Source organism: Rhincodon typus, chromosome 2, assembly GCF_021869965.1.
Source record: "Rhincodon typus isolate 14 chromosome 2, sRhiTyp1.1, whole genome shotgun sequence".
NCBI classification, from domain to species: domain Eukaryota; kingdom Metazoa; phylum Chordata; class Chondrichthyes; order Orectolobiformes; family Rhincodontidae; genus Rhincodon; species Rhincodon typus.
The window spans coordinates 89,065,058-89,087,712 of NC_063333.1; the positions used below are offsets into that span (position 1 = coordinate 89,065,058).

At 39.8% G+C, this 22,655-nt stretch overlaps 1 protein-coding gene across 2 annotated transcripts in view; it reads right to left on the reverse strand.

Annotated features, from left to right (window-relative positions):
• Positions 1–22,316, reverse strand: part of LOC109913710 (zinc finger protein 385D) — a 360,208-nt gene extending 337,892 nt beyond the window's left edge. The window contains exons 1-2 of one of the 2 annotated variants that reach the window (XM_048618223.1): positions 22,068–22,316; positions 21,651–21,991 (exon numbers count right to left, since the gene is read on the reverse strand). In XM_048618223.1, coding sequence (XP_048474180.1) covers positions 21,651–21,672 — 22 coding nt within the window. In that variant the 5' untranslated portion in view covers positions 21,673–21,991; positions 22,068–22,316. Of the gene's footprint in view, positions 1–21,650 lie in introns of both variants that reach the window. The other variant, XM_048618215.1, reaches the window with a different exon arrangement.
• Positions 22,317–22,655: the final 339 nt, after the last annotated feature.

The following is a 22,655-nucleotide window of genomic DNA, read 5'->3' on the forward strand; positions in this document are numbered from 1 at the left end:
GGCATTTAAGACAAAACTCAAATTTAGGAATTTTAAACAAATCTGAAGAAGTTAAAATATTTATGATGAATGTAAAGAGCAATACACAGTTTTGCCTAAACAATATAAGTATTAGGAACAAAACAAATGCTGGAATTGGAAGCATATGCAGCAAAAGGAAATTAGAGTTTGCAGAAACATGTTCATCTAGAAGATAGGAGCAAGATTTAAAATGCATCATGTTGTAATACCAGGGTATGGCATTCAGAAATGCTAACACAAAGTATCCGCTGAGCTCATTATCCTTATCTCTATCTTCATACAAAAGCTGTCACGACAAATCGTTCAAAGGATTACTGGAGCCCTTAATTGTTTTTGAACTGCTAAAATATGTGAGAAAATCTTGCCAGTCTCACAGTATTGTCCTCAGTCCTTTATTATTATGTCATTTTAGCATTGCAATTGTTGATTTTAGCTATCTTCAACCATATTTTAATATTCGAACCTATTTTCTTGTCAGTTCAAACTTTTGTACATAGTGAAATATCTTTGTTATATTACAAAGCATTCCTGTGTAACCAATTAGGTTTCACTTTATTCTGCACACTATTTTTTATCCTAGGGATAATGTCCTACAGAAGTAACATAAAAATAATCCATTTTTCTTTGCTGACAGTTATTATTACCCAACAGCATATCACAAAGTGACCATCCTGAAGTTAAATACTGACATCTTTAATAATAGGGTGAATCAACAATTCTGCCTACTTATTGCTAGGAGATGGATGTGTGATCCATCTAGTGTTTGGGTGAAAAAATGTTAAGTCTTGATTCTTTTTGTGTGCTGGATTGCTTCTCATTTTCCGCCAACGCACTGGCTAGCAACAGTGTGAAAAGGAAAGCCAAATGTGTAAATCTCTCCCTGACAGTATACAACCTTTCGATAAGCAAATTCTCAGCTGCACCTTCTCATGGCAACACATAGAAACTGGTCCTCTGTGAGCCCAGAACCCAGCCTAAACATGCAGTGTTCAAGCCACCAGCAAGTGGATGTAGCTTGGTCCCGATGAACAAACTCCCATCTTGGGTGAGTCGCTCTACAGCCTTGCAGCCACCTTGAGAGAGCTGAAGGTGAAGAGGGTAAACCCTGACATAAAAATCTTAAATGGAGCCCAAGGCAGACTGATGCCTGACAATGCCATCTTTCTGGCATCCCCTACAAACCAGCTGGTGTAAACCATAGTGCTTTGCCTTCTTCTGGACTCAGCTGGGCAGTTCAAGAGAGGTGCCTGGCATTTGTGTAGCCAATAATAATTTAATTAAATTTTGCCTGAGCTTGCACCCTGAAAACAACATCCCAGTTTCATTGCAGCGCAGTTGCACAAACACAGGAGACAGCCATAATGATTGCTAAGCCCAAACTGATTGGCTTCGAGACCGAGTACTACTGTTTCTGATGGTGGAATGGACCATTATGTTCCACTCATCAACTATCAGCTTCATCAAATCAGGCAGTCCATGACTATTAAGATGCTAATCTGTCACAATCCATTGCTTCACTGGGTGCTTCGATCTTAGAATTCCTGCTCCACAAGTGGGCAGAATCCATTGCACCAGAAAAACAAAACAAACAAAAAGAAAGACAACATCAACTCTTCAAATGGCAAGGCCGAGTGTCAGAAACATGAGCATTGGGTTTACAAACAACTTGCAGCTGGGCAATAATGCACATTACACAACTGTGATTGACATGGAATGTGATAGGCTGAACACAGACACAGCTTCCCTGCTTGCCAAGAATGGATCAGTCACAGACCAGCATTACATATTCATCTGGCAGGATAAAACCTCAGAAGGAACATATGAAGTGGGTGTAGGCTTCTCTGCAAGGAATACAGTGCTCTCAACCATGGAGCACCATCACAGATAGTCCAGAACACGTTCTCTGCATCCACTTTTCAATTCAAATAGAGATAGTTTACCACATAAATATTTACATTTCAATGCCAAGCTCAACTAAGGAGGCAAAAAAACAGTTTTATGAGGAGCTTGATATTATTATCAGCAAAATTCATCAGTCAAAACATCTTTACTGGTGGACTTCAATAAAAAAGGATGCATGGACTGAAACAAAACCCTCCTGCCTCAGACATCACCGTGAAGAAAGAATAAACTACTTGTACTTTGTTGCCATTGTAAGCTTTGTGTAATCTTGACACAAGATGTCCTGGAAACATCTCATACCAGGGTTTTGGCACCACCTGGATCTGATAATCACCAATGTGTACAGTTTTGGTCTCTGTATTTTAGAAAGAATCTATTGGAATTTGAGATCACTCAAAAGAGATTCATTAGGTTGATTCCTGGATGAAGAGGTTGACTTATCAAGAATGCCTTATGACTTCTACATGAAGTTTAGACCTTCATTCATCAGAGTTTAGTAGAATGAGGGGCAAATTTATTGAAACATGCAAAATTCTGATGGTAATTGACAGGCTAGAGATTGAGAAGATGGTTCCATTTGTGGGAGATTTTGAAATTGGGGCCGTGATGAGTGAAGAAAGGGAAACTCATTTAAAACTGAGATGTGAAGAAATTTCTTCTCTCAAAGGGTAATGAATCTCTGAAATTCTCTACAACTAGGGGCTGGAACACTGAAAGTATTAAAAAGAGGAGGTAGGCAGATATTTGAAATGTTAAGGGCTTTGAATAGGCGTGACTCTCTCAACAATATTCTCAGCTTAATCAGCTTCCACACCACTAGCTATAACACAGATCACTCTCTAATGTACATCAGAGTTACAATGCAAGCATTGAATCTTTTTCACTTAAAGCAGAAATGTATAAATGTCAGTCATACTGCCAACTCAGATAAAAAGCAATAGTTCCTTACCTCAATTGAATTGCGGATGTCTGGCATTCCTACACAGAGTGCAGAAGTAAAATGGAATATTTTTCAGGACACCATTTACAGTATCACTCACCAGAATGTTGACTGGTTTGATGAAACCCAAGTGATCTACTTTCGTTACTTAATAACAGATCTGAGCAAGACTCTGAATACACAAAAAGGCTTCTCAAAGCTAGGTCCAACAGACTGATGAATTGTAAGCCAATGACTATTGGTTACAACTTTGTCCTGAATTTCCAGATATCTTTTCCCACAGAATGCTTGGGGCATGTATGAAGGTGTCACAAAGACAACAGGCTAATCGGCTTAAATAAACGCCATTGAATAAAATGGAGGGAAGCGCATCACTGATGGCAATAAACGATTGGAGGGATGGGTGGGATAATACCTTGGATTGTACATTAGGGGTGATACAAACACTGAGGAAACTGTAGCCATAGACAGGTTGCCTGTATGACAGAGCTGGATTTCGAAGCCACAGTGGAGGAGCTTAGCTGAACTATCTTTCCTCAAGGGCAAATCTCCAAGTGATGACGCTGAGCTCTTCAAACATGTGGAACTGCCATGCAGCTGTACCAAGTTGTGTACGTCATCTGGGAAAGGCGGAAATGCCTCAGGATGTGTATGATTGCAAGATATATCACCTTCATTAATCTCACCAGGGCATTCAACCGTACGGGGAGTGGTAGTTTATTTAAGCTGATGGAGAAGATTGGCTGCCCCTCCCCATGCTCTCACTGTGAGCTCCTGTTTGCATGATGACATGATGGATAAGATCAGAACCCTTTGAGATTTATAAAAGGTTTATTCTGAAGATACTCTTTGACATATTCTTCTCTTTACTGCTTTCATATGGTTTCAGTTCATCTACAAAGTTCATTTCATCTGCTTGCATGCCACAACTTACAGAAAGACATTCAGCCTTGCTTGACTAAAACCCAAGATAAAACACATTAAGTACTCCTCAGAAATCTGCTCTTCACTGAATCTGCCACATTAGCATTTCAGAATGAGGAAGACCATCAGCACCAAACAGTCAGACTCACCCACATCTGTGAAGTGTTTGGCTTGGTCACCAGCATCAAGGGGAGAAATATCATGGTCCAGGATGTTTTGATAACAGTACCTTTCCACATTGACAATATAACACTGGAGGTAGTTGATGGCTTCACATACCTAGACTCTATAATTGCCTGCAATCTACCAATTAATGCTGGAATCAACACATACATTGTAAAGCTGTCCAAGCTGAGAAAGAGAGCGTAAAGCAATGACAATCTACTTGAGAACATTGTACCGCGACTCTACCAAGCCTGAGTCCTCAGTGTATACCTCTACAGTGGCGAAACCAAGACAAAATACATTAGACAAGACAAAGGATTGAACAGTTTCTGCCTTCACTCTCTCAAATGCATTCTCGAGCATGACTTTAAGCTACAAGGTCACCAAAGTCAGGGGTCCTGGAGCATGCGAAATCCGTCAGTATACACACATTGCTAAGCCAACAGTGTCTATCCTAATAGTCAAATTGATCAGATGGTTAGTAGTCTTTTATGCAAAAACTTTCCGTAGAGTGACCTAGCCATCAGGTCACAACCTAATGGGCATTCATACCTCTGCTGCAAGAGTGCCCACATGATATGAAGATGACATTGACACTAATAGCTGGGAGAGAGTTGTTCATTGCTATGATCTCTGAAGGCTGACTAGAAGGGAATTGGAACAAATGGAGAGTTCAGCAGGGATGAGAAGAGGGCCCATGCAAAACAAAAGCCAATCAATCCCGCATCATATTCTCCCACCGTCTTTCTTCGCAGCGATTGCATCAGAGACTGCCCTGCCAGAATAGGCCCCCTGAGCTATACCAAATAACACTTAATTCAAAGTTATTCCTCACAATTTAAACCATTGTCTCACCAACTGAAAGGCTGCCAAAAACACAAAGGATTTGAATCATTATCATAAAACAGTTTAGCATTGTTATACAAAACAAATCAACTGAGAACTTTGAAGGTTAAGTAGTAGTGACTACATGAAAGAAAAATGTAAATAATAATTTACCTGTGGAATTCAATGATGTTGAATTGAACCACCTAGTGGCGAAAGGTGGGATCAATTAGATATAGCATAGAAACGTCAGCCTCTCTGCTCCTATGATGCTGCTTGGCCTGCTGTGTTCATCCAGCCCTGCACCTTGTTGTCTAGCATTGAACTCAGTTTTCCACCACTCAGACTGATACTTCTGAAGGGCTGGGGTACTCATAGCCAAATGTTTTGAGGGAAGATGTGCTACCATGACCCTACCTGCATTCCTATTTCCTGCTGAGGATGACAAAAATATTCTCATTCTTACATGGGCAAAACCCAACTCGAAATCATTCTTGTGATCTAAGAATTGCAAACAAGGCCAGCATTTGTTTGCTTTGAGAAGATGGTGGTGGTGTTTTTCGTGCCACATAGTAGATTGATAGAACCGAGTGCCTTGCCAAGCACTTCAAAAGGCAATTATGAATCACAAAGATAGAAACATAGAGATGGGCGCACAAGTAGGCCATTTAACACTTCGTGTCTGCTCTGCCATTCAATATCATCAAGCTCAATACCCTAATCCTGCATTCCCCCCATAACCCTTGATCCCTTTAGAAACAAGAGTTATATCTAATGCCTTCTTAAAAACAAAATGTTTTGGCCTCAACCATTCTCTGTGGTAGTGAATTCCACAAGCTCATCACTTTGATGAAGAAATTTATCCTTATCTCAGACCTAACAGGTTTTCCCCTTTTGCTTAAACTATGACCACTGGCTGTGGATTCCCCGACCATCAGAAGCATCCTTCCTGCATCTAACGTCTGTAGTCCTATTAGTATTTTATAGATTTCTATGAGATTCCTTCATCATTCTTCTAAACTCCAGTGAATACGATCCTAACTGACTCAATCTCTCCTCGTATATCAGTCCTGTCATCATAGGAATCAATTTGTTAAACCTTTGCTGCACTCTCTCTATAGCAACCACATCCTCCCTCATATAAGGAGGCCAAAACTGCACATAAAATTCCCGGATTGGCTTTACCAATACCCTGTACAATTGCAGCAAGACGTCTTTGTTTTTGTACTTGAATCTTCTCTCTATGAAGACCAACATACTGCTTGTTGCACCTGCATGCTTACTTGGATGTAGTCTTATTGAACATTCCCTTCTACCAGTTTATAGCCATTCAAATAATAATCTGCCTTCCAATTTTTGTTTCCAATTGTGGATAACCTCACATTTATTCTGCCATGCATCTGCCAACTCTCAGCCTGTCCAAATCACATTACAACATCTCTGCATCCTCATCACAGCTCATCCTTCCACTCAACCTTGTGTCATTTGCAAATTTTGAGATATTACATTTAGTTCTGTCATCTAAATCGTTAACATGCTTTGTAAACAGCTTGGATCCTAACATCGATCCCTGCAGTACCCCACTAGTCACTGCCTGCCATTCTAAAAAAGACCACTTTATTCCTACGCTTTTTCCTATCTACTAACCAATTTCCTATCTATCCATCTCAATATACTATCCCCAATCCTATACACTTTAATTTCACACAATAATCTCTTATGTGGGAGTTTGTCAAAAAAGCCTTCTGTAAGTCCAAATAAACCACATCCGCTGGCTCCCCCTCTCCGATCAACTCTACTAGTTACATACTTGAAGAATTCTAGTAAATTTGTCGAGCATGATTTTCTGTTGTAAGTCCATGCCAACTGATTCTACCACTTTAAGTCTCTGTGATAAAATCCTTGATAATGGTCTGTAACATCTTTCCCACCATTCATGGAAGACTTACTGGTTTATAATGCCCTGTTTTCTCTCTGCCTCCCTTTTTAAATAGTGGTGTTACATTAACTACCTTCTAATCTGTAGGAACTATTCAACAGTCTAAAGAATCTTGAAAGATGGCCACCAATGCATTAACTAAATTGGTTGGAGACTAGATTCTTACATTGGCTAAACAGAACAAAGACAGTAGAGTTTCTTTACCGAAAGGACAGGAGTGTATCTGTTGGGTCTTTACAACAATCTAGCAGCTTCATTGTCATGTTCCCCCCTATTTCAAGATGTTTTGTATAGGCTAAATTCAAACTTCCATTGTAGGATTGGAAATACAAATTCAATTTAAGCTATGGGAACATAGCTTCTGCCATATTTCCCAACAAGCTGAGTGACCGCGAGAAGCCGAGACTGCCTGTTAGGCAGAGTGCCCTTGTTCAATGATCAGTGGAGGAAGTATTTTACACTAATAGCCACAATGTATATGCAAACACTCTCATACCCAACTGTGTGAAAACTGCAGACTGAGCGAGAAAACCCTTTCATTCAAAGATTCCATTCTGTTTAGCTAACATGATGATTACTTCTTTCTATTGACCTGATGGGCTCTGGAGGTTGACAACATCAAATCTGTGTTCCAAAATATGCTCAGAAGTGATACAAATTAGCCTAGGCTTGGAAACAAGGCCAACATCATCTCCATTGTGGATGTTAGTCAAATCCCACTGTCAATAGGTCCCACAGAAAAACTCAGGTTATCATGTACTTTGAGGCTCAAGTTAATATTTTTAAAAGACTCTTTGAGACATGCAATAGAAAACCTTCTCAATATGGTTGAAGAAGTAGATTCTTGAAATATTTATACTCACTAAGGATGAAACTACTGATCAACTATTAGGGTCACATAACGCAAGGAATATCTGAGAAAATGTTGATATCATGGCCTAAAGGGACAAAAGGTTAGCCAGTTCTCTACGTCAGGAAGCACATGTCCTAAGGGCTGCAGGAAATTAGATAGACAAGTTGACAGACACTGCCTATAATTATGAGGAATCAGTACTCAAGAATTTCTGCAGGATTTTAAGTGGGCAAACATTTTTTATATATAAAGGGTGAATCTAACCATGGTCTTCCAAGCCCATAGGGTTAGAATCAAAAGCAGATAAAAGTAAAAATCACACTAGGGAGTAGACTTCAGGAATAAATCAGTACAAAACGACCAGCAAAGGTTTGTCAGTCTTCAAGAATTGGCCTTGCTCCCTGAGATACAGAGGAAAAGTGCGACATCATGTTGAGTTTTAAAAAAACAGAAATTGCTGGAGAAATTCGCAGGTCTGGAAGCATCGGTGGAGAGAAAGCAGAGTTAACATTTCGGGTCCAGTGACCCTTCTTCAGAAATCCAGTTCTGTTTTCACTCCACAGATACTGCCAGACCTGCTGAGTTTCTCCAGCAGTTTCTATTTTTGTTTCAGATTTCAGCATCCAGCATCCACTCATCTTTTTTTTTATCTTGTTGAGGTTATTCATCAACACTAGCCCTTTTTTGTGCATATCAAGTGTGAAAAGAAATCCTTGATTGAAGAGTTAAATCTTTGAATAGACTCAAACAGCATTTATATTGGAGTTAAATGGGGATATCAGCACATCTGCACAGCAAATGTACCTGAACAAAATGTGCTTCCTATTAAAACCCTATAGGCATAAATGGATTTCATAAAATCAGAGACGGCTTGGACTGTGAAATAAACTTCTTCAGCATTGGCTGGATTTATTCGCTATGCTTGTGGGAAGGAACAATTCATTCATTTGTACCCTGCAACTTTAGAAATTACAAACATTCCTTCAGAAAGATCTATAGATTTCATTTTAGGAGATACAACTGCACACAGTCATAAATATTTGTACATATTTGCAACTTTTTCTTTATTTAGTCTTTTTTGGAAGTTTGCGCAATGTAATTCAAATGTAAGTTGCTTAACTAAATTACAGAACGAATTCAATTGAAATCTTAGAGATATAGAATCAGCTGATCTCTCATGTAAATCATATATTCATTGTCTTTCTGTAAGTAATTTCAACTTCCATGTCAGTTACTGTCCCTTTTTCTTAGCAACAAAACTTTAAGCTGGCGTTCACATTCAGTACTATTATTTTTGCACAGGGTCTTTTCCTTTCGTTAAATCGCTTGTGTATTCTTAACTGACAGATGCAAACTTGAGATAACACAGTGTGGAGCTGGAGGAGCACAGCAGGCAGGGCAGCATCAGAGGAGCAGGAAAGTTGACGTTTCGGGTCGAGATCATTCTTCAGAAATGGGGGAGGGGGGAGGGAGCTGGGAAATAAATAGAGAGAGGAGGGATGGGGCTGGGGAAGGTAGATGGGATGGTGATAGGTGAGTGCAGGTAGGGATTGGTGGGGATTGGTCATTGAGGCCGGGGGTGGGGAGATTTTGAAACTGGTAAAGTCCACATTGAGACTACTTTACCAGTTTCAAAATCTCCCCACCCCCGGCTTCATCCCATGACCAACCCACCCTCTCATCCCCATCTCCTTGACCTGACACAACCTGTCCATCTTCTCTCCCACCTATCTGCCCCTCCCACCTCACTGACCAAACCCCACCACTACCATCAGTTTAGAAGGGTCACTGATCCGAAACGTTAACTCTGCTTGCTGTCCACTAATACTAACAGACTTGCTGAGTTTTTCCAGAAGTTTCTGGTTTTGTTTCCGATTTCCAGCATCTGCAGTTCTTTGTTACTTTTTTTCCCTAAGTGAATGTGACTCTTTATGATTTTTTTTCTAAAATTTAGAACTTTACACTGTTTGCTGTTAATGATTTCTCCCAAACTGGTGATTAATGCAAAGTGCCCTGGATCTTTTTTGCCATCTTTTGCTGCAACATAAAATCAATTAGTGCCACAGGATGTTTTGTTTAGTGTAGAACAAATAGAATTTAGTTTTGCAGACTTATACTGTGTTTTCGCTCCAGATCAACAAACTGTTTGTTGCATCACTTTAGAGAGAATGCATTGGCAAGGTTCAGATTAGTTGTCACCTGAAGCACCATTAAGATATTTTTCTGTACATATCGCTTTTGTAATAATTGCAACAGAATCTATTTTCTTAGGTCAATGGATTAAATTTAAGCATTTTTTCTAAAAATACATTTTGTGGTCACTTACAATTCAATGGTCAACAAGCAGTTACTCCAATTTTGAGGAATGAAGTAACAAAATAGATTTACGACAAAGGTAAGCGGCTAATATCAATATTCTCTAATGGTTGACACTGTAGATAAAAAAGTTTGCTGAAACTGTCAGTAGCAAATAAGGTTAAACTACTACCTGATAACAATCAACACACAATCAACTGTTGACATTAAACAGGCAAAAAGGTTCTCTATTGTGAAACTAAATGCTGAAGAGAAGGGGCTGTAGGATAAAACATTGGCCCACATCTAAATCCACGGGTCCAAATTCCCCCTAATGTTCTCGAGTATCCTAGGCCTGAGTTTGCTTCTTTCTCTAGATCTCTCCAATCTTATTTCATGCTCTCTAACCTCATCTTGTTCACCAAACCCACCTCTCCTGTCTTGATGCTATTTCCATCAAAATGCAGACTAATTGACTTGCTCTCCTGGTCCTCGTTGCTCAGTGATCAAAATAATGATTACCCTTTTGTCTTTATTATCCCATTCTTTTTGATTCATTGACTCACTAGAAAAAAAAATCTAACAAACCACCAATTTTTCCAACTTCTATTTCCTCTCCAATGTTCCTGAATGTGATGTCATCAACAAGATCTGTGCCCAAAAACAAATTGCTGGAAAAGCTCAGCAGGTCTGGCAGCATCTGTGGAGAGAAGTCAGAGTTAACATTTCAGGTCGTGTCACCCTTCCTCAGACCTGATGGTGGCTAGGAAAATGTTGGTTTATATGCAGAAGATAGGGTGAGGGAAAAGGGTAAGGAGTAAACGATAGGTGGGGATAGAGTCCAAACAGAGAGAAGAACAGTTGGACAGACAAAGGGGCGGATAATGATCTGGCTGGGAGGGTGAATAGTTATTAATGGGGACTGTTAGTGTAATAGCACACAATGTAATCTGTGCCCAGTTTTTCTGTAATTCCATGCTTGAATCCTTCCAATCAGATTCCTGCCTCTACCACATTAGAGAAACAATTCTTATCTAAATCAAAATGATATCTAATGTGACTTTAGCCCTGGTAAACTATCCATCTTCATCCTTCTAAACCTGACTGCAGCCAATGATAACAATAGAAATTGCTTCCAAAACTCAGCTGGTCTGGCAGCATCTGTTGGAAGAAAGCAGAGTTAATGTTTTCAGTCTGGTAATTCTTCTGCGACTCAAAACATTAACTCTGCTTTCTTCCCTCAGGTGCTGCCAGACTTGCTGAGTTTCACTACCAAGAAGTAGAAGCTTCAGATCTCCAGCATCTGCAGATCTTTGTTTTATTGCAGCTGCTGATAAAGTTGACTACATAATCCTCCTTCAACACTTCTCTTTCATTATCCAGGTGAGTTGCACTGCTCTCTTGTGGTTCCATTCTTACCTATTCCACCAATGCCAGCTTCCCTTCCTATTCCTACACTGTTATTACTTCTGGAGTTCCCCAAGGAACTATCCTTGATCCTCCTATTTCTCATCTATATGCCATATCTCTGTAACATTATACGAAAAAAAAAATGCTAACACTAATACCACTGAAAATTACCTCATCAATTCCTCTTTTGATGCCTCAACTTTATTCGATTTACCCTACAGTTTGTCCTACATCCAGTACGAAATGAATATTAACGTCCTCCAAGTAAACATTGAGAAGACTAAAATCAATGTTTTAGATCCTAACCACAAACTTTGTTCCCTAGGTACTCACTCTATTTTTCTCCCTGACCACTGTCTGAGGCTGCACCAGACTGTGCAAAACTTTGGTGCTATATTTGACACTGAGATGAACTCGCGATCATAAATGAATTCCATCACCAAAACCATCTATTCCTATTTTTGTAACATTACTTGTCTCAGTGCCTGCCTCAGATTACCTGCTGAAAGCCTCTTCCATGCTTTCCTGACATAAATATTTCAATATTCTCCTCACTGCCTTCTCAACTTCCATAACTTGAGCTCATCTAAATCTCTGCTGCTCATGTCCTAACTTGTGCAAAGTCCATTCTATGTATCCAAAATGTCTTGCATCCCTGCAATCTGTTGTGATTGGCTGTGCTTCTCCAGTTTTGGCCTCTAACATATCCTCAATTTCCATTAGCCCAACACTGGCAGCTGTGCCGACACCTGCATTGACCACAAGCCACATTTTCTCATTAAATCTTTCTACCACTCTACCTGTCTCGTTTTCTTCAAAACATTACTTAATACCTACCTCTTGCCATCTGTCTTCATAATGCCTTTTGCGCCACAGTTTGCTTGATATTACTCCTGTGAAGCACCATGGGATATTTTCTTATGTTAAAGTGTTATCTGATTCCAAATTTTTGCTTTGTGTGCTTGTTGTTTTCAAACTTTGGTCACCATTATACAATTCTAGCCACTCAAGGGAGGCAGTAGGATAGTGGTAATGTCACTGGACTAGTAATTCAGAATCTTGGTTAATGTTCTGGGGATGTGGATCAAAGGCCCACCATGGTAGAAGGTGAAATGCGAACTCAAAAATCTAGCCCAATGCCGGCCATATAACCAATAATCATAAAAACTCACCGAGTTCTCTGAAGTCCTTCAATCTGCCAAGTTTACCTGGTCTGGTTTACATGTGACTCCAGACCCATAGCAATCTGATTGACTCGGAACTGTCCTCTGGACAATTAGTGATGGGTACTAAATGCTGGCCAAGTGAGCGACACCCACATCCCGGGAATAAATAAAAATGAACATCTGAAGTAAATCAATGCCAGCTACTTTCAGTCCTCAGCAGTCTGATCAAACTTCCAGTGAATCCAAAAAGAATCCCTCACATTGCATTTCGATTCAAACTTCACATAAACTTAATAATGCTCAAACTAAATGTGCATAGCCTGACAATGGACAAGGGCTCACCTGCATAAATTCCTTTACTGTTTGCCAGTACATTGGTTGAAGTAACAAACAGAAAAGGACATTTACCTCTCGCGGCAGCACTGAACAGTAATAAACAGGAAACAATGAACTACTGTGCTTAGTTTGTAATAGCCTAATGTCTGGTAAATGAAATGCTGCTGACAAATGGCTGTTCTTTGGAATGGCAGGTTTGTATTGATTTTCACTGACAGCTACTAATGCAGACACACACATACACACAAAACAAAACTCAGCAGCTGAACTGTACAGCGCACAGGTAAGAAAATGATGATTAGCTATGAAGCACACCTAGTGTGGAACAAAAAACAAAAGTAATCAGATCTTTAGTAGTTAGAGAGTGTGACAGTAAAATCAATGGCACTGGTCTGTATACAATTTGCCAGCAGCACCTTGTTTGCCTTTACCTGATGGAACTAAGTATGAAAAGAAATGCAACATAGCATGAAGTACTGCACCTTTCAAAATCAAAAAGCAGGCAGCATGGGGTCAGGTTGGGCGGTTTATATTTCTTTTGTGCAATGAACCGAAGTATACAGGAATTCTTGTTATTAAACTGTATCTGTATTTCTATACTAGCCACTTAAGAGCTGTAGTAGGCCCCACCAAGACACTTTCGATCTTGATCGCATGCCAGAATTTCTATTGCTACACTCAGCAGAGCCTAGCATATGGACCTAATACAGTGATTCTAGGGTACAGAGCCTTGATCCAGACTTACCTCCCAAACATTTCCATTTTACTGCTCTTCCCTAAGACTTCCCTTAAAACCTAGATTTTTCAGCAAATTCAGTCATCTGTCCTGATGTCTCCTTCTGGGCCTTATTGTCTAAAAGGTCAATAATGTTTTTATTCATGTTATCCTTGTGAAGTGCCCCGAGATGGTTGACTGTGCTAAACAGATTTAAGCAGTTGGCTGAAAGTTTATACTTCACACATCGTGAAATGTCTGAGCTCTTTGACTATCGCCTACACACGATTTGTTTTTTCCTTGTAGCTGAAGTCAATGTCTGCGAAAAGTAGCATTTACATAACATAATTTTTTGATATGTTCCAGTCTTTTGTAAAATCAAAACATCTAGCATCTGTTTAACACTACTGTATGACCATTAGACCCTTCAGTTTCTGCTGGATGCTCTCTCATTTCTAGTTCTTGTTCATACTTTTAGTTCCCAGTTTTAATTTACGTTAGTAAGGATGACAGATGGTTGATACCACTGCTGTCTTATACCTTATATACTATTAATAAAGGTTACAATATTTCAGCTGGAAAAACAGTTTTTATTGGATAATGGAGCCCTTGCTATGATGTACGTATTGTACAAAAGACCCTTAGGACACAATGGACATTTATTGTGTCTGACTATAGGCTGTATTAACAAAATCTTATTTTTCATTATAATATTAGAAATCATAATCAAAATGTTGTAAAAGTTCATCTGACAGAAGTTCTTACAGACATTCTGATCTTCCTGCTATAGGAAGGATGTTGTGAAACTTGAAAGGGTTCAGAAAAGATTTACAAGGATGTTGCCAGGTTTGGAGGGTTTGAGCTATAGGGAGAGGCTAAATAGGCTGGGGCTGTTTTCCCTGGAGTGTTGGAAGCTGAGGGATAACCGTACAGAGGTTATCATGAGAGGTACAGATAAGGTAAATAGACAAGGTGTTTTCCCTGGGGTGGGGGAGTCCAAAACTAGAGGGCATAGGTTTAAGGCAAGGGGGAAGGATTTTAAAGGAACCTAAGGAGCAACAGTTTCACGCAGAAGTGGTGCATGTATGGAACGAGCTGCCAGAGGAAGTAGCGGAAGCTGGTACAATTACAACATTTAAAAGGCATTTGGATGGGTATACGGATAGGAAGGGTTTAAAGGAATATGAACCAAACGCTGGCAAATGGGACTAGATTAATTTAGGATATCTGGTCGGCATGGACGAGTTGTACCGAAGGATCTGTTCCATGCTGTATAGCTCTATGACTCTAAGTGAATGGTTTCTATTGAGGCTCCCCAACAGCTAAAATAGTTGTCCTTATAATGTGTGATATTAGTAGGAAAAAAAATCAAACATCTAAACTATCCCTTCAAAGATTCAAGCTCTGAAAGAGCCTGGGTAGTTTCCAGTAGCAACAGCATCTTTACAATGTTTTCACAAAAGAGCTAAATTTAGCAAGTATTCCCTTAGTGTAGAAAGTGTATTACTGAAAATGATAACATATTGTCCAAAAATATGGAATCAATACGTTCACAGAGTGCCAAAGCTGAAATAAAAGTAGAAGATTTTATATTGAGAGTATATATTATCCCAAAAAATGCTGCCATTGTTTGGTTAAGATTGCTGTGGGTTGTGATTTTGATATGACACTGCACCAGAGACATCTGCATAAGATTTATATCAAATATTAATGGTAATATCTGGGTTGAGAACAGCCTACAAGGATGTGGACAAACATTAGTTATCAACAAATTTGGTGTCTCACTAATGGTAATACACTGAGCTGCTGTTGGGACCATCGCTCTTTTATTTTTAATATATTTAATTAGGTTTATCTAACAATCTATAATTAATGATCCAGCCGTTAGTGTCAGGAGTGGTCTTGTGGGGCTGTAGGGAGTGAACCTTCCTCCAAGCCAGAGCTCAAGGTCCACTCCAGGATTTGATGGCCATGGAAGGTGTACTGGAGACACAGCTAAACAGTTTGCTTTTCAATCTGTGAATCCTTCTGATAGGTGAGATAAGTGGGAGAGTCTCCTGGTCAGAAATGCTTGATGTGATATGATCCCCTGAAGCTATCACCTCTGGCAACACTTGCAAGCTGCTCCAACACTGGCAATGGGAATAAATGTCAGAACCTGCTTTATCTAAGGCATGAGAAAAGAACAAGAAGAATCTGTTGTCAAGGGCCACTATCTGCGTATGTGTAAGTGATATGGAAACCTGCGCAAATGTGAGTACCACAGAAAATGCATGATGGCCTTGAGTAATTTTGACATGTTAGGGATTGGGCTCATGGCAAATAATGATCTACTTGAGGTAAAGGGTTACTCGTCATGTGAAAAGTGCTTTCACAACACGATTCACCCTTAAGCAACTTTGAATCAAGTATTAAAGTATAGAGAAAATGTGACTGGCATTGCACAGATATTAAAAGGTTCATGAGTAATGCCATGAAATAATATCAGGAGAAAATATGGTGATAGGACACATTTATGGATAAATTGATTAGAAGACAAGACCTTAGTCAGACCTCACTTGGATTACTGTGTTCAGTTTTGGTCTCCTTACATGGTGAATGATATGCAGGATTTGGTAATGGTCCAGATGAGAGGCTACAAAACTAATTACCTATTTAAACAATCTTAGTTTTCATGTTAGGCCAAAAAAAAACTGTACTCTAAATCTCAAAGAAGCAAAGGCCTGAGATGGCCCAATCAGGGATGATAAAATGATGAAGTGAATAGTTTGTGTTGGAGGTAGCAACTAGCTCCATTTAAATGTTATAGATGGTAAAAGTCAGTTTTAATTGTATAAGGAGAATTCTAAGTAAATGGTCACTGGCATGGGCTGTATTTAACACAGGCCATCATGGCAGGAATCAAAGTGACCTGGCCCATTTAATCATGACAAAGGCCTGAGTTAGGATCGCTGGTGACAGAAAATACCTTCCCTGGTTTAGTCGAAGGTTGAAAGTGGCTGTGGGGGATTTTGGCTGCTGCCAGTGGAATGTCAATTAGGCTCATTAATAAGCCAATTAACACTAATTACGCTTGAGCCCAAAACAATTTAGTTGAGACTCAGGGATGTAACACGCCCTATACATCTTTCCCACAACTCCAAGATGCCACCTACAAAACCTAAGCTAACAAGGTGTAGAGCTAAATGAACACAGCAGGCCAAGCAGCATCAGAGGAGCAGGAAGGCTGACGTTTCGGGCCTAGACCCTGTAAAACCTGTTGGGTTTGTCTGCAAACTTTGGGGGATAGGTGGAGTGAGGTTGATGCAATTTTAGACACTCTATGCCAGACTGATGGACTCAGCATTAAAAAGGGGTATCACTGAAAGCCATGCCACTGCTCTTCCTTCTCCTCCTGACTGCCTGCTTTATGACTCCCACCCCTTATTCCCAACACACCCTCACTTGCCCTTGTTCTGAAGTCCTACGATGATCTTGAGACTCTGGCTGCCACCACACCCACTGGCTCTGGCAGGATGGTGAGCTGCCAACCTCTGATTAACTAGCAATTCTCATCAAACACTTGTGCCACCAGAACTCTCCATCATGGGAAAAGGCTTGACAGTGGCTATGTAAATGCATTCAGCCCACAGCCCACCAGAACCCTAGCCATGGGCATCGATTCAACAAATTTCTTTAACTGAGAGCTGGACCTAGTTCTGATTGAGGCAGAGCTTGTCTCATACTGCGAGGAATTCAGAAGAAGAGTGGTTAGTTTTGATCACCATGGGTAACAATTGCATTTTTTCTAATATAATGTGAGCATCATTTGCCAGCTGTACGGTGTTGTCCATCATTAATTGCCATTGAGAAGGTGATCATGAACTGCTTCATTTCATCTGGTTTAGGTGCAACTACAGTATTCATGGGAAGCAAGTTCTAAGGCAACTCAGCCCCTGACCTCCAACAACCACAATCATTTTCATATCTGCCAGGTATGACTCCAGACAGTGGAAAGTTTGCACACAATACCCACCAATTACAATTTTGCAAGGATTTCTTGACGCCACACCCTGTCAAACGTAGCCTTGATTTCAAAGGCTGTCACTCTCACCTCACCTTTGGAATTCAGCTGTTTTGTCCATGTTGAACCAACGCTGTAATGAGGTCAGAAGCTGAGAGGCCCTGGCTGAACCCAAACTGGGCGTCACTGAACAGGGTATTGCTGCGCAGGAACTGCTTGATAGCATTTTTGATCACCTTATTGATGATCGAGAGTAGACCGATGGGGAGGTAATTGACTAGGGTGATTTTTTATCCTTTTGTCCATAGGATATGCCCCGGCACTTGTTCACATTGTTGGGTAGATGTCAGTGACTGGAGTAGCATGGCTAGGGGAGCAGCAAGTCTTCAGTACTATTGCTGCAATGTTGTCAGGCCCCATCCCTTTGCCGTATCCAGTGCCTCCAACCATTTTTTGACACCACATGGAGTGAACCGAATTGGGTAAAGATTGGTATCTGTAAAGCTGGGAATCACTGGAGGAGGCTGAGATGGATCATTCACTTGGCACTTCTGGTTGAAGATTGCTGTTAATACTTCAAACTTATCATTTGCATTGATACATTGGGCTGCTCCAACATTGAGGATGGGGAAAATTGTGTAGCCTCCTCTTCCAGGGAGTTGTTTAATTGTTCACCACCATTCATAACCGGATGTGGCAGGACTGCAGAGCTTAGATCTGATATGTTGCTTATGGGATCACTTTGCTTTATCATTTGCTCCTTCTAATATTTGGCATGCAAGTAGTCCTATTTGGCAGCTTCACCAGGTTAATACTTTATTTTTAGTTATGCCTGGTGCTGCCCCTGGCATGCCCTCCTGCACTCTACATTGAATCAGTGTTGATCCCTTGGATTGATGGTAATGGTTGAGAGTTGGGGGATATGCTGGGCCATGAGGTCGCAGATTGTGCTGAAGTACAATTCTGCTGCTGTTGATGGTGCACAGTGCCTCATGGATACCCAGTCCTGAGTGAGTAATTCACCACCTGTCTACCATCTACAACACACAAGTCTGGAGTGTGATGGAATACTCTCCACTTGCCTGGATTGGTGCCGCTCCAACAATACTCAAGAAGCTTGATACCGTTCAGGGCATAGCAGCCCATTTGATTGGCATCACATCCACAAGCATCCACTCCCTCCACCACCAACACCTGGTAGCAGCAATGTATAATATCTACAAGATATGCTCCAGAAATTCGCCAAAGATCCTTAGAGAGAAACTTCTAAACCCATGACCACTGCCATCTAGAAGAACAAGGGTGGCAGATATGTGTGAACATCACCACTTGCAGGTTCACCTCCAAGCCACTCACCATCCTGACTTGGAAATGTACCACTGTTCCTTCACTGTCACTGGGTCAAAATCATGGAATTCCCTCCCTAAGGGCATTGTGGGTCAACCTACAGCAAATGGACTTCAGCAGTTCAAGGCAGCAGCTCAAAACCACCTTCTCAAGCATAACTATGGATGGGCAATAAATGCTGGCCAACTAATGATGCCCACATCCCATGAGTGAACAAAAAATAGTAGCAGTGATGGAATGGTGATATAATTTCAAGTCGAGATATTGTATGGCTGAGAGGGGAACTTGCAAGTGGTGGTGCTCCAATCTGGGTGGGAGAGGTCACACATTTGGCAAGTACCTTTGAAGCAATCTATGCAAATTGTGTTGCTGCAATGCATCTTGTAGATGGCATGCACACTCACCACTGTGTGCCAAGGGTAAAGGAAGTAAACGTCTACGATGTTGGCTTGGATATCAATTAAGTGGACTCTTTTGTCTGGATGGCATTGAGCTTTTTGAATGTTAGTGGAGCTAACCCCATTCAGGGAAGTGGACAGAGTTCCAGCATGCTCTTGATTTATGACTTGTTGATGGGAATAAGCTTTGGGAATCAGGTGGTGTGATACTCATCACAGAATTTCCACCCTAATTTCTCAGATTTTTCCTTCAGATTTGCCTGGGCTCTTAAAGGAAAACATTGTTTTCATGGATTGGAGAGTGGTACCTATTGTGATATGTCACAATTGTATGGATAAGGTTGCGTAGATTAGAGGGTCTCTTGCTGTTTGCATGCTTTTTCTCAGCTGATAGAGCCTTCACAGTCCACAGTCCCATTCCTTTGTTGCGATTTTTTTTCCTGCTTTCAATGAATTTTCCATGGATTATTACATTAAAAGACAGCCAACAACGATCATTAGAAAGAGATATTGATACAGCTCATTACTGATTTGTTAAATCCAACTGTCCTTGTTCTTATTAAAGAAAATGCAAATGTACTTTGAAAAAAGCAGATGGATGCAAACATTTTAATTCTGCAAATTAATGTTATTTCTACGGGTCTCTACACCTCCTTCAAGAGTCATTCGGGAAAAATAATATCATGCCAAATCTAGCCAAAATGGATCACCTAAAATTGCTTACCCAGTTTCAACACATCTGGAACTTATCCATTTTATTTCCATAAAAGAAGAAAAAGGTTTATGCTTTCAAAAGTACATTTATATATTGTCTCCACCGGGATATGGTGAATGAAAAGACCGAATATGTACGTGCAGGTGTGAGTAATAACACATCAGGAAGTCACATGTTATTTGCAGAAAATTGGCCTTTCTTTATCATCAATATCTGGCAGCCAGTTTGTTGCCTGTGAGTGTTTATAAAAAGTGCACAAAAATTTACAATGCAATCAGGAACACACAAGAGTTGTAAATTATGCCATTTTCGAAAGACAAGACTTTAAGAATGTTTAAAGCGCCTCAGGGAAACTTACAAATTTGGGTTCGCAACCTTGATCTGAGATTAGAATTTCTCTCTCTTGTACAGCCAGTGATTTTGAGCATTTTAATAGATGTAAATCTGGAAATGACATTATTGATACAGCATTTATAAGGAGCCATTTTAGTTACAGACAATAGGGTAAAATATGCAATGATGGGTGTCCATCATTGGCTTGAATTTTATTGACTTCAAAAAATGGATAATCAGATGTGATGACATACAATTACCAGCTAATTTTATGTTATTCAAGTGACTATCACTGCAGTTTTTATTTTATTAAATGCAAATTTTTTTATGTGGTAATACCTTCATGCAAAAGTTAAACAAGTATAGTTTTCAAGCAGAAAAGTGAGCAGTGAATTTTTATGAATGCACAAGTACGCGTGAATATAATTCAATGTGATTCATATACATCATAACGAGCGATGGAAAGATTTTCAAAAGTTTTTATGCATATTATTCTTTCCAAAGTGTCCCAAAATGTAGCCTTTTATATTTAAAACTTGAATAAAAAAGCAGAATACAGGAATATTAATCATCTGTAATTTATTCATCCATAAATTTCAATAAATGCTGTTCTTCGGATTCTAACTGCTAATAGTTCAAAAGTGCTAAAAGTGATAAAATAGTTCAAGGTTCAAAACTGTGCAAATTAATATTTCTTCAAAGGTGCAATGAAGGGCAAACTATTCATTTGTTTATGCATTACAGTAGTCCTAAATTAGTGAAGTAATTTGCAGCTTTTAATATATTCAATACATTATTTTCAGTAAATTGAAGAATAGATATATGATAAAAAATTAATGTCTCCTATTATTGCGACTTTTTGAAAAATATGAAAAGACTCCAGGCATTATGCAGAACACTATCAGATCTCAGATGGTTAATGGTATATGCAATACTGCAAAGAAGCTCAATCATGCCATAAGGAATGATGCAGTAAATGTTTCTGAAGCGCTGAATCTAAAGCTATAAATATTCTGAAGTATTCATTAACGTTCAGTCTAGCAAGTCTGTTCACCACTTTCCTCTCCCCACGCTCACCCCTTTGGAAATTATGGAGAATTCAATTCCATATAGGCTGTTTCTAGCACAGTGCTGTAATCTATTAATTATTATTACATACTGCATTTTACATAAGCACTGTGAGCTTGAACACATTGTAAATTAAAAGGAAGCAGGCAGCATATTCTGATAATATACATAGAAGCATAGTCCTTCATTCTATCTGTTTTTTCAGAATAATTGCAGGTTTAGCTAATACATGCTTAGATTCTGTGTAACAAATCACAATGTATTAAAATCCAAAAAAAGGCAAGTTAACACTTACCAATATACATGATGGCCTTCATTAAATCATACTTTTCAAATCCCACAGATTGTTTTTTAATCTTCCACTATCTCAAATGCAACCTGCCACATGAGACACCAGAGTTTAAATCTGCATCATCCTTTTGACACTTCAGACTCAGCATACTGCTTACATCCCATGCAGAATCCTTGTGTGATTAGTGTCTACTCTGTTAGCATAGAGCACTGCTCATACAGTACTTTGTGAAATCTGACTCCTCCTCATGATGTTCTTGCTGTGCCTGTGACATCAGTGCAGAGAGCGCCTCACAGGTTCCTTCTCACAGATTAGCCTGTCCTGTGAAGCTTGAAGTTTCCGTCCTGATCAGATTAGAAATAAATGCAGTTATTTTCTTCCACACCAGGTTCTTTTTGCATAAAATGGAAAAAAAGGTACCTTCCTCTTCATTTTCTGTTCACCTAATACAACGAGTTTTTGGTCTCAAATGTTAAAAAAATTACACAGTGATCAATGAAACTCCTTTGAGTTTAAGCAGATGAACTGAGCTCTGTTTAGAAATCACTAACAGCACACACAGTTCAGGACTGCAGCTTTTTGTCCATTTTTGATCAGACTACTGCGCCACCAAAGCACATTCATGCATGAATGTTTTCTTAGGCAGCAGCAGGAGGTGGGTTTTGCCCCTTCAATTTCAGGCAGATGGCTCCAGGACTCAGCTTGGTCATCTGGAAGAAAAGCCGAGCGGAGAGCCAGATGTAAAGGGTCTCTTATGGAGCCTGGAATTCAACAAATGAGCCAAATTCTGCTGCTCTTATGCACCTTCTAGTGGCCAGTTAAAGAGTGACTGCAGTCTGAAGAGATACTGCCTGCCTATCTGTCATCTTGACTGAGTGGATAATTATTTTTCCAAGTTTAAACTGGACAGTAATATCATGGAAGTGACTCACTTGTAACTTTCACCATTGTAGAGCAGACAGCGGGATCCTGTGTTTTCTTTTCAATGCTCCGTTGAGAAAAAGAAAA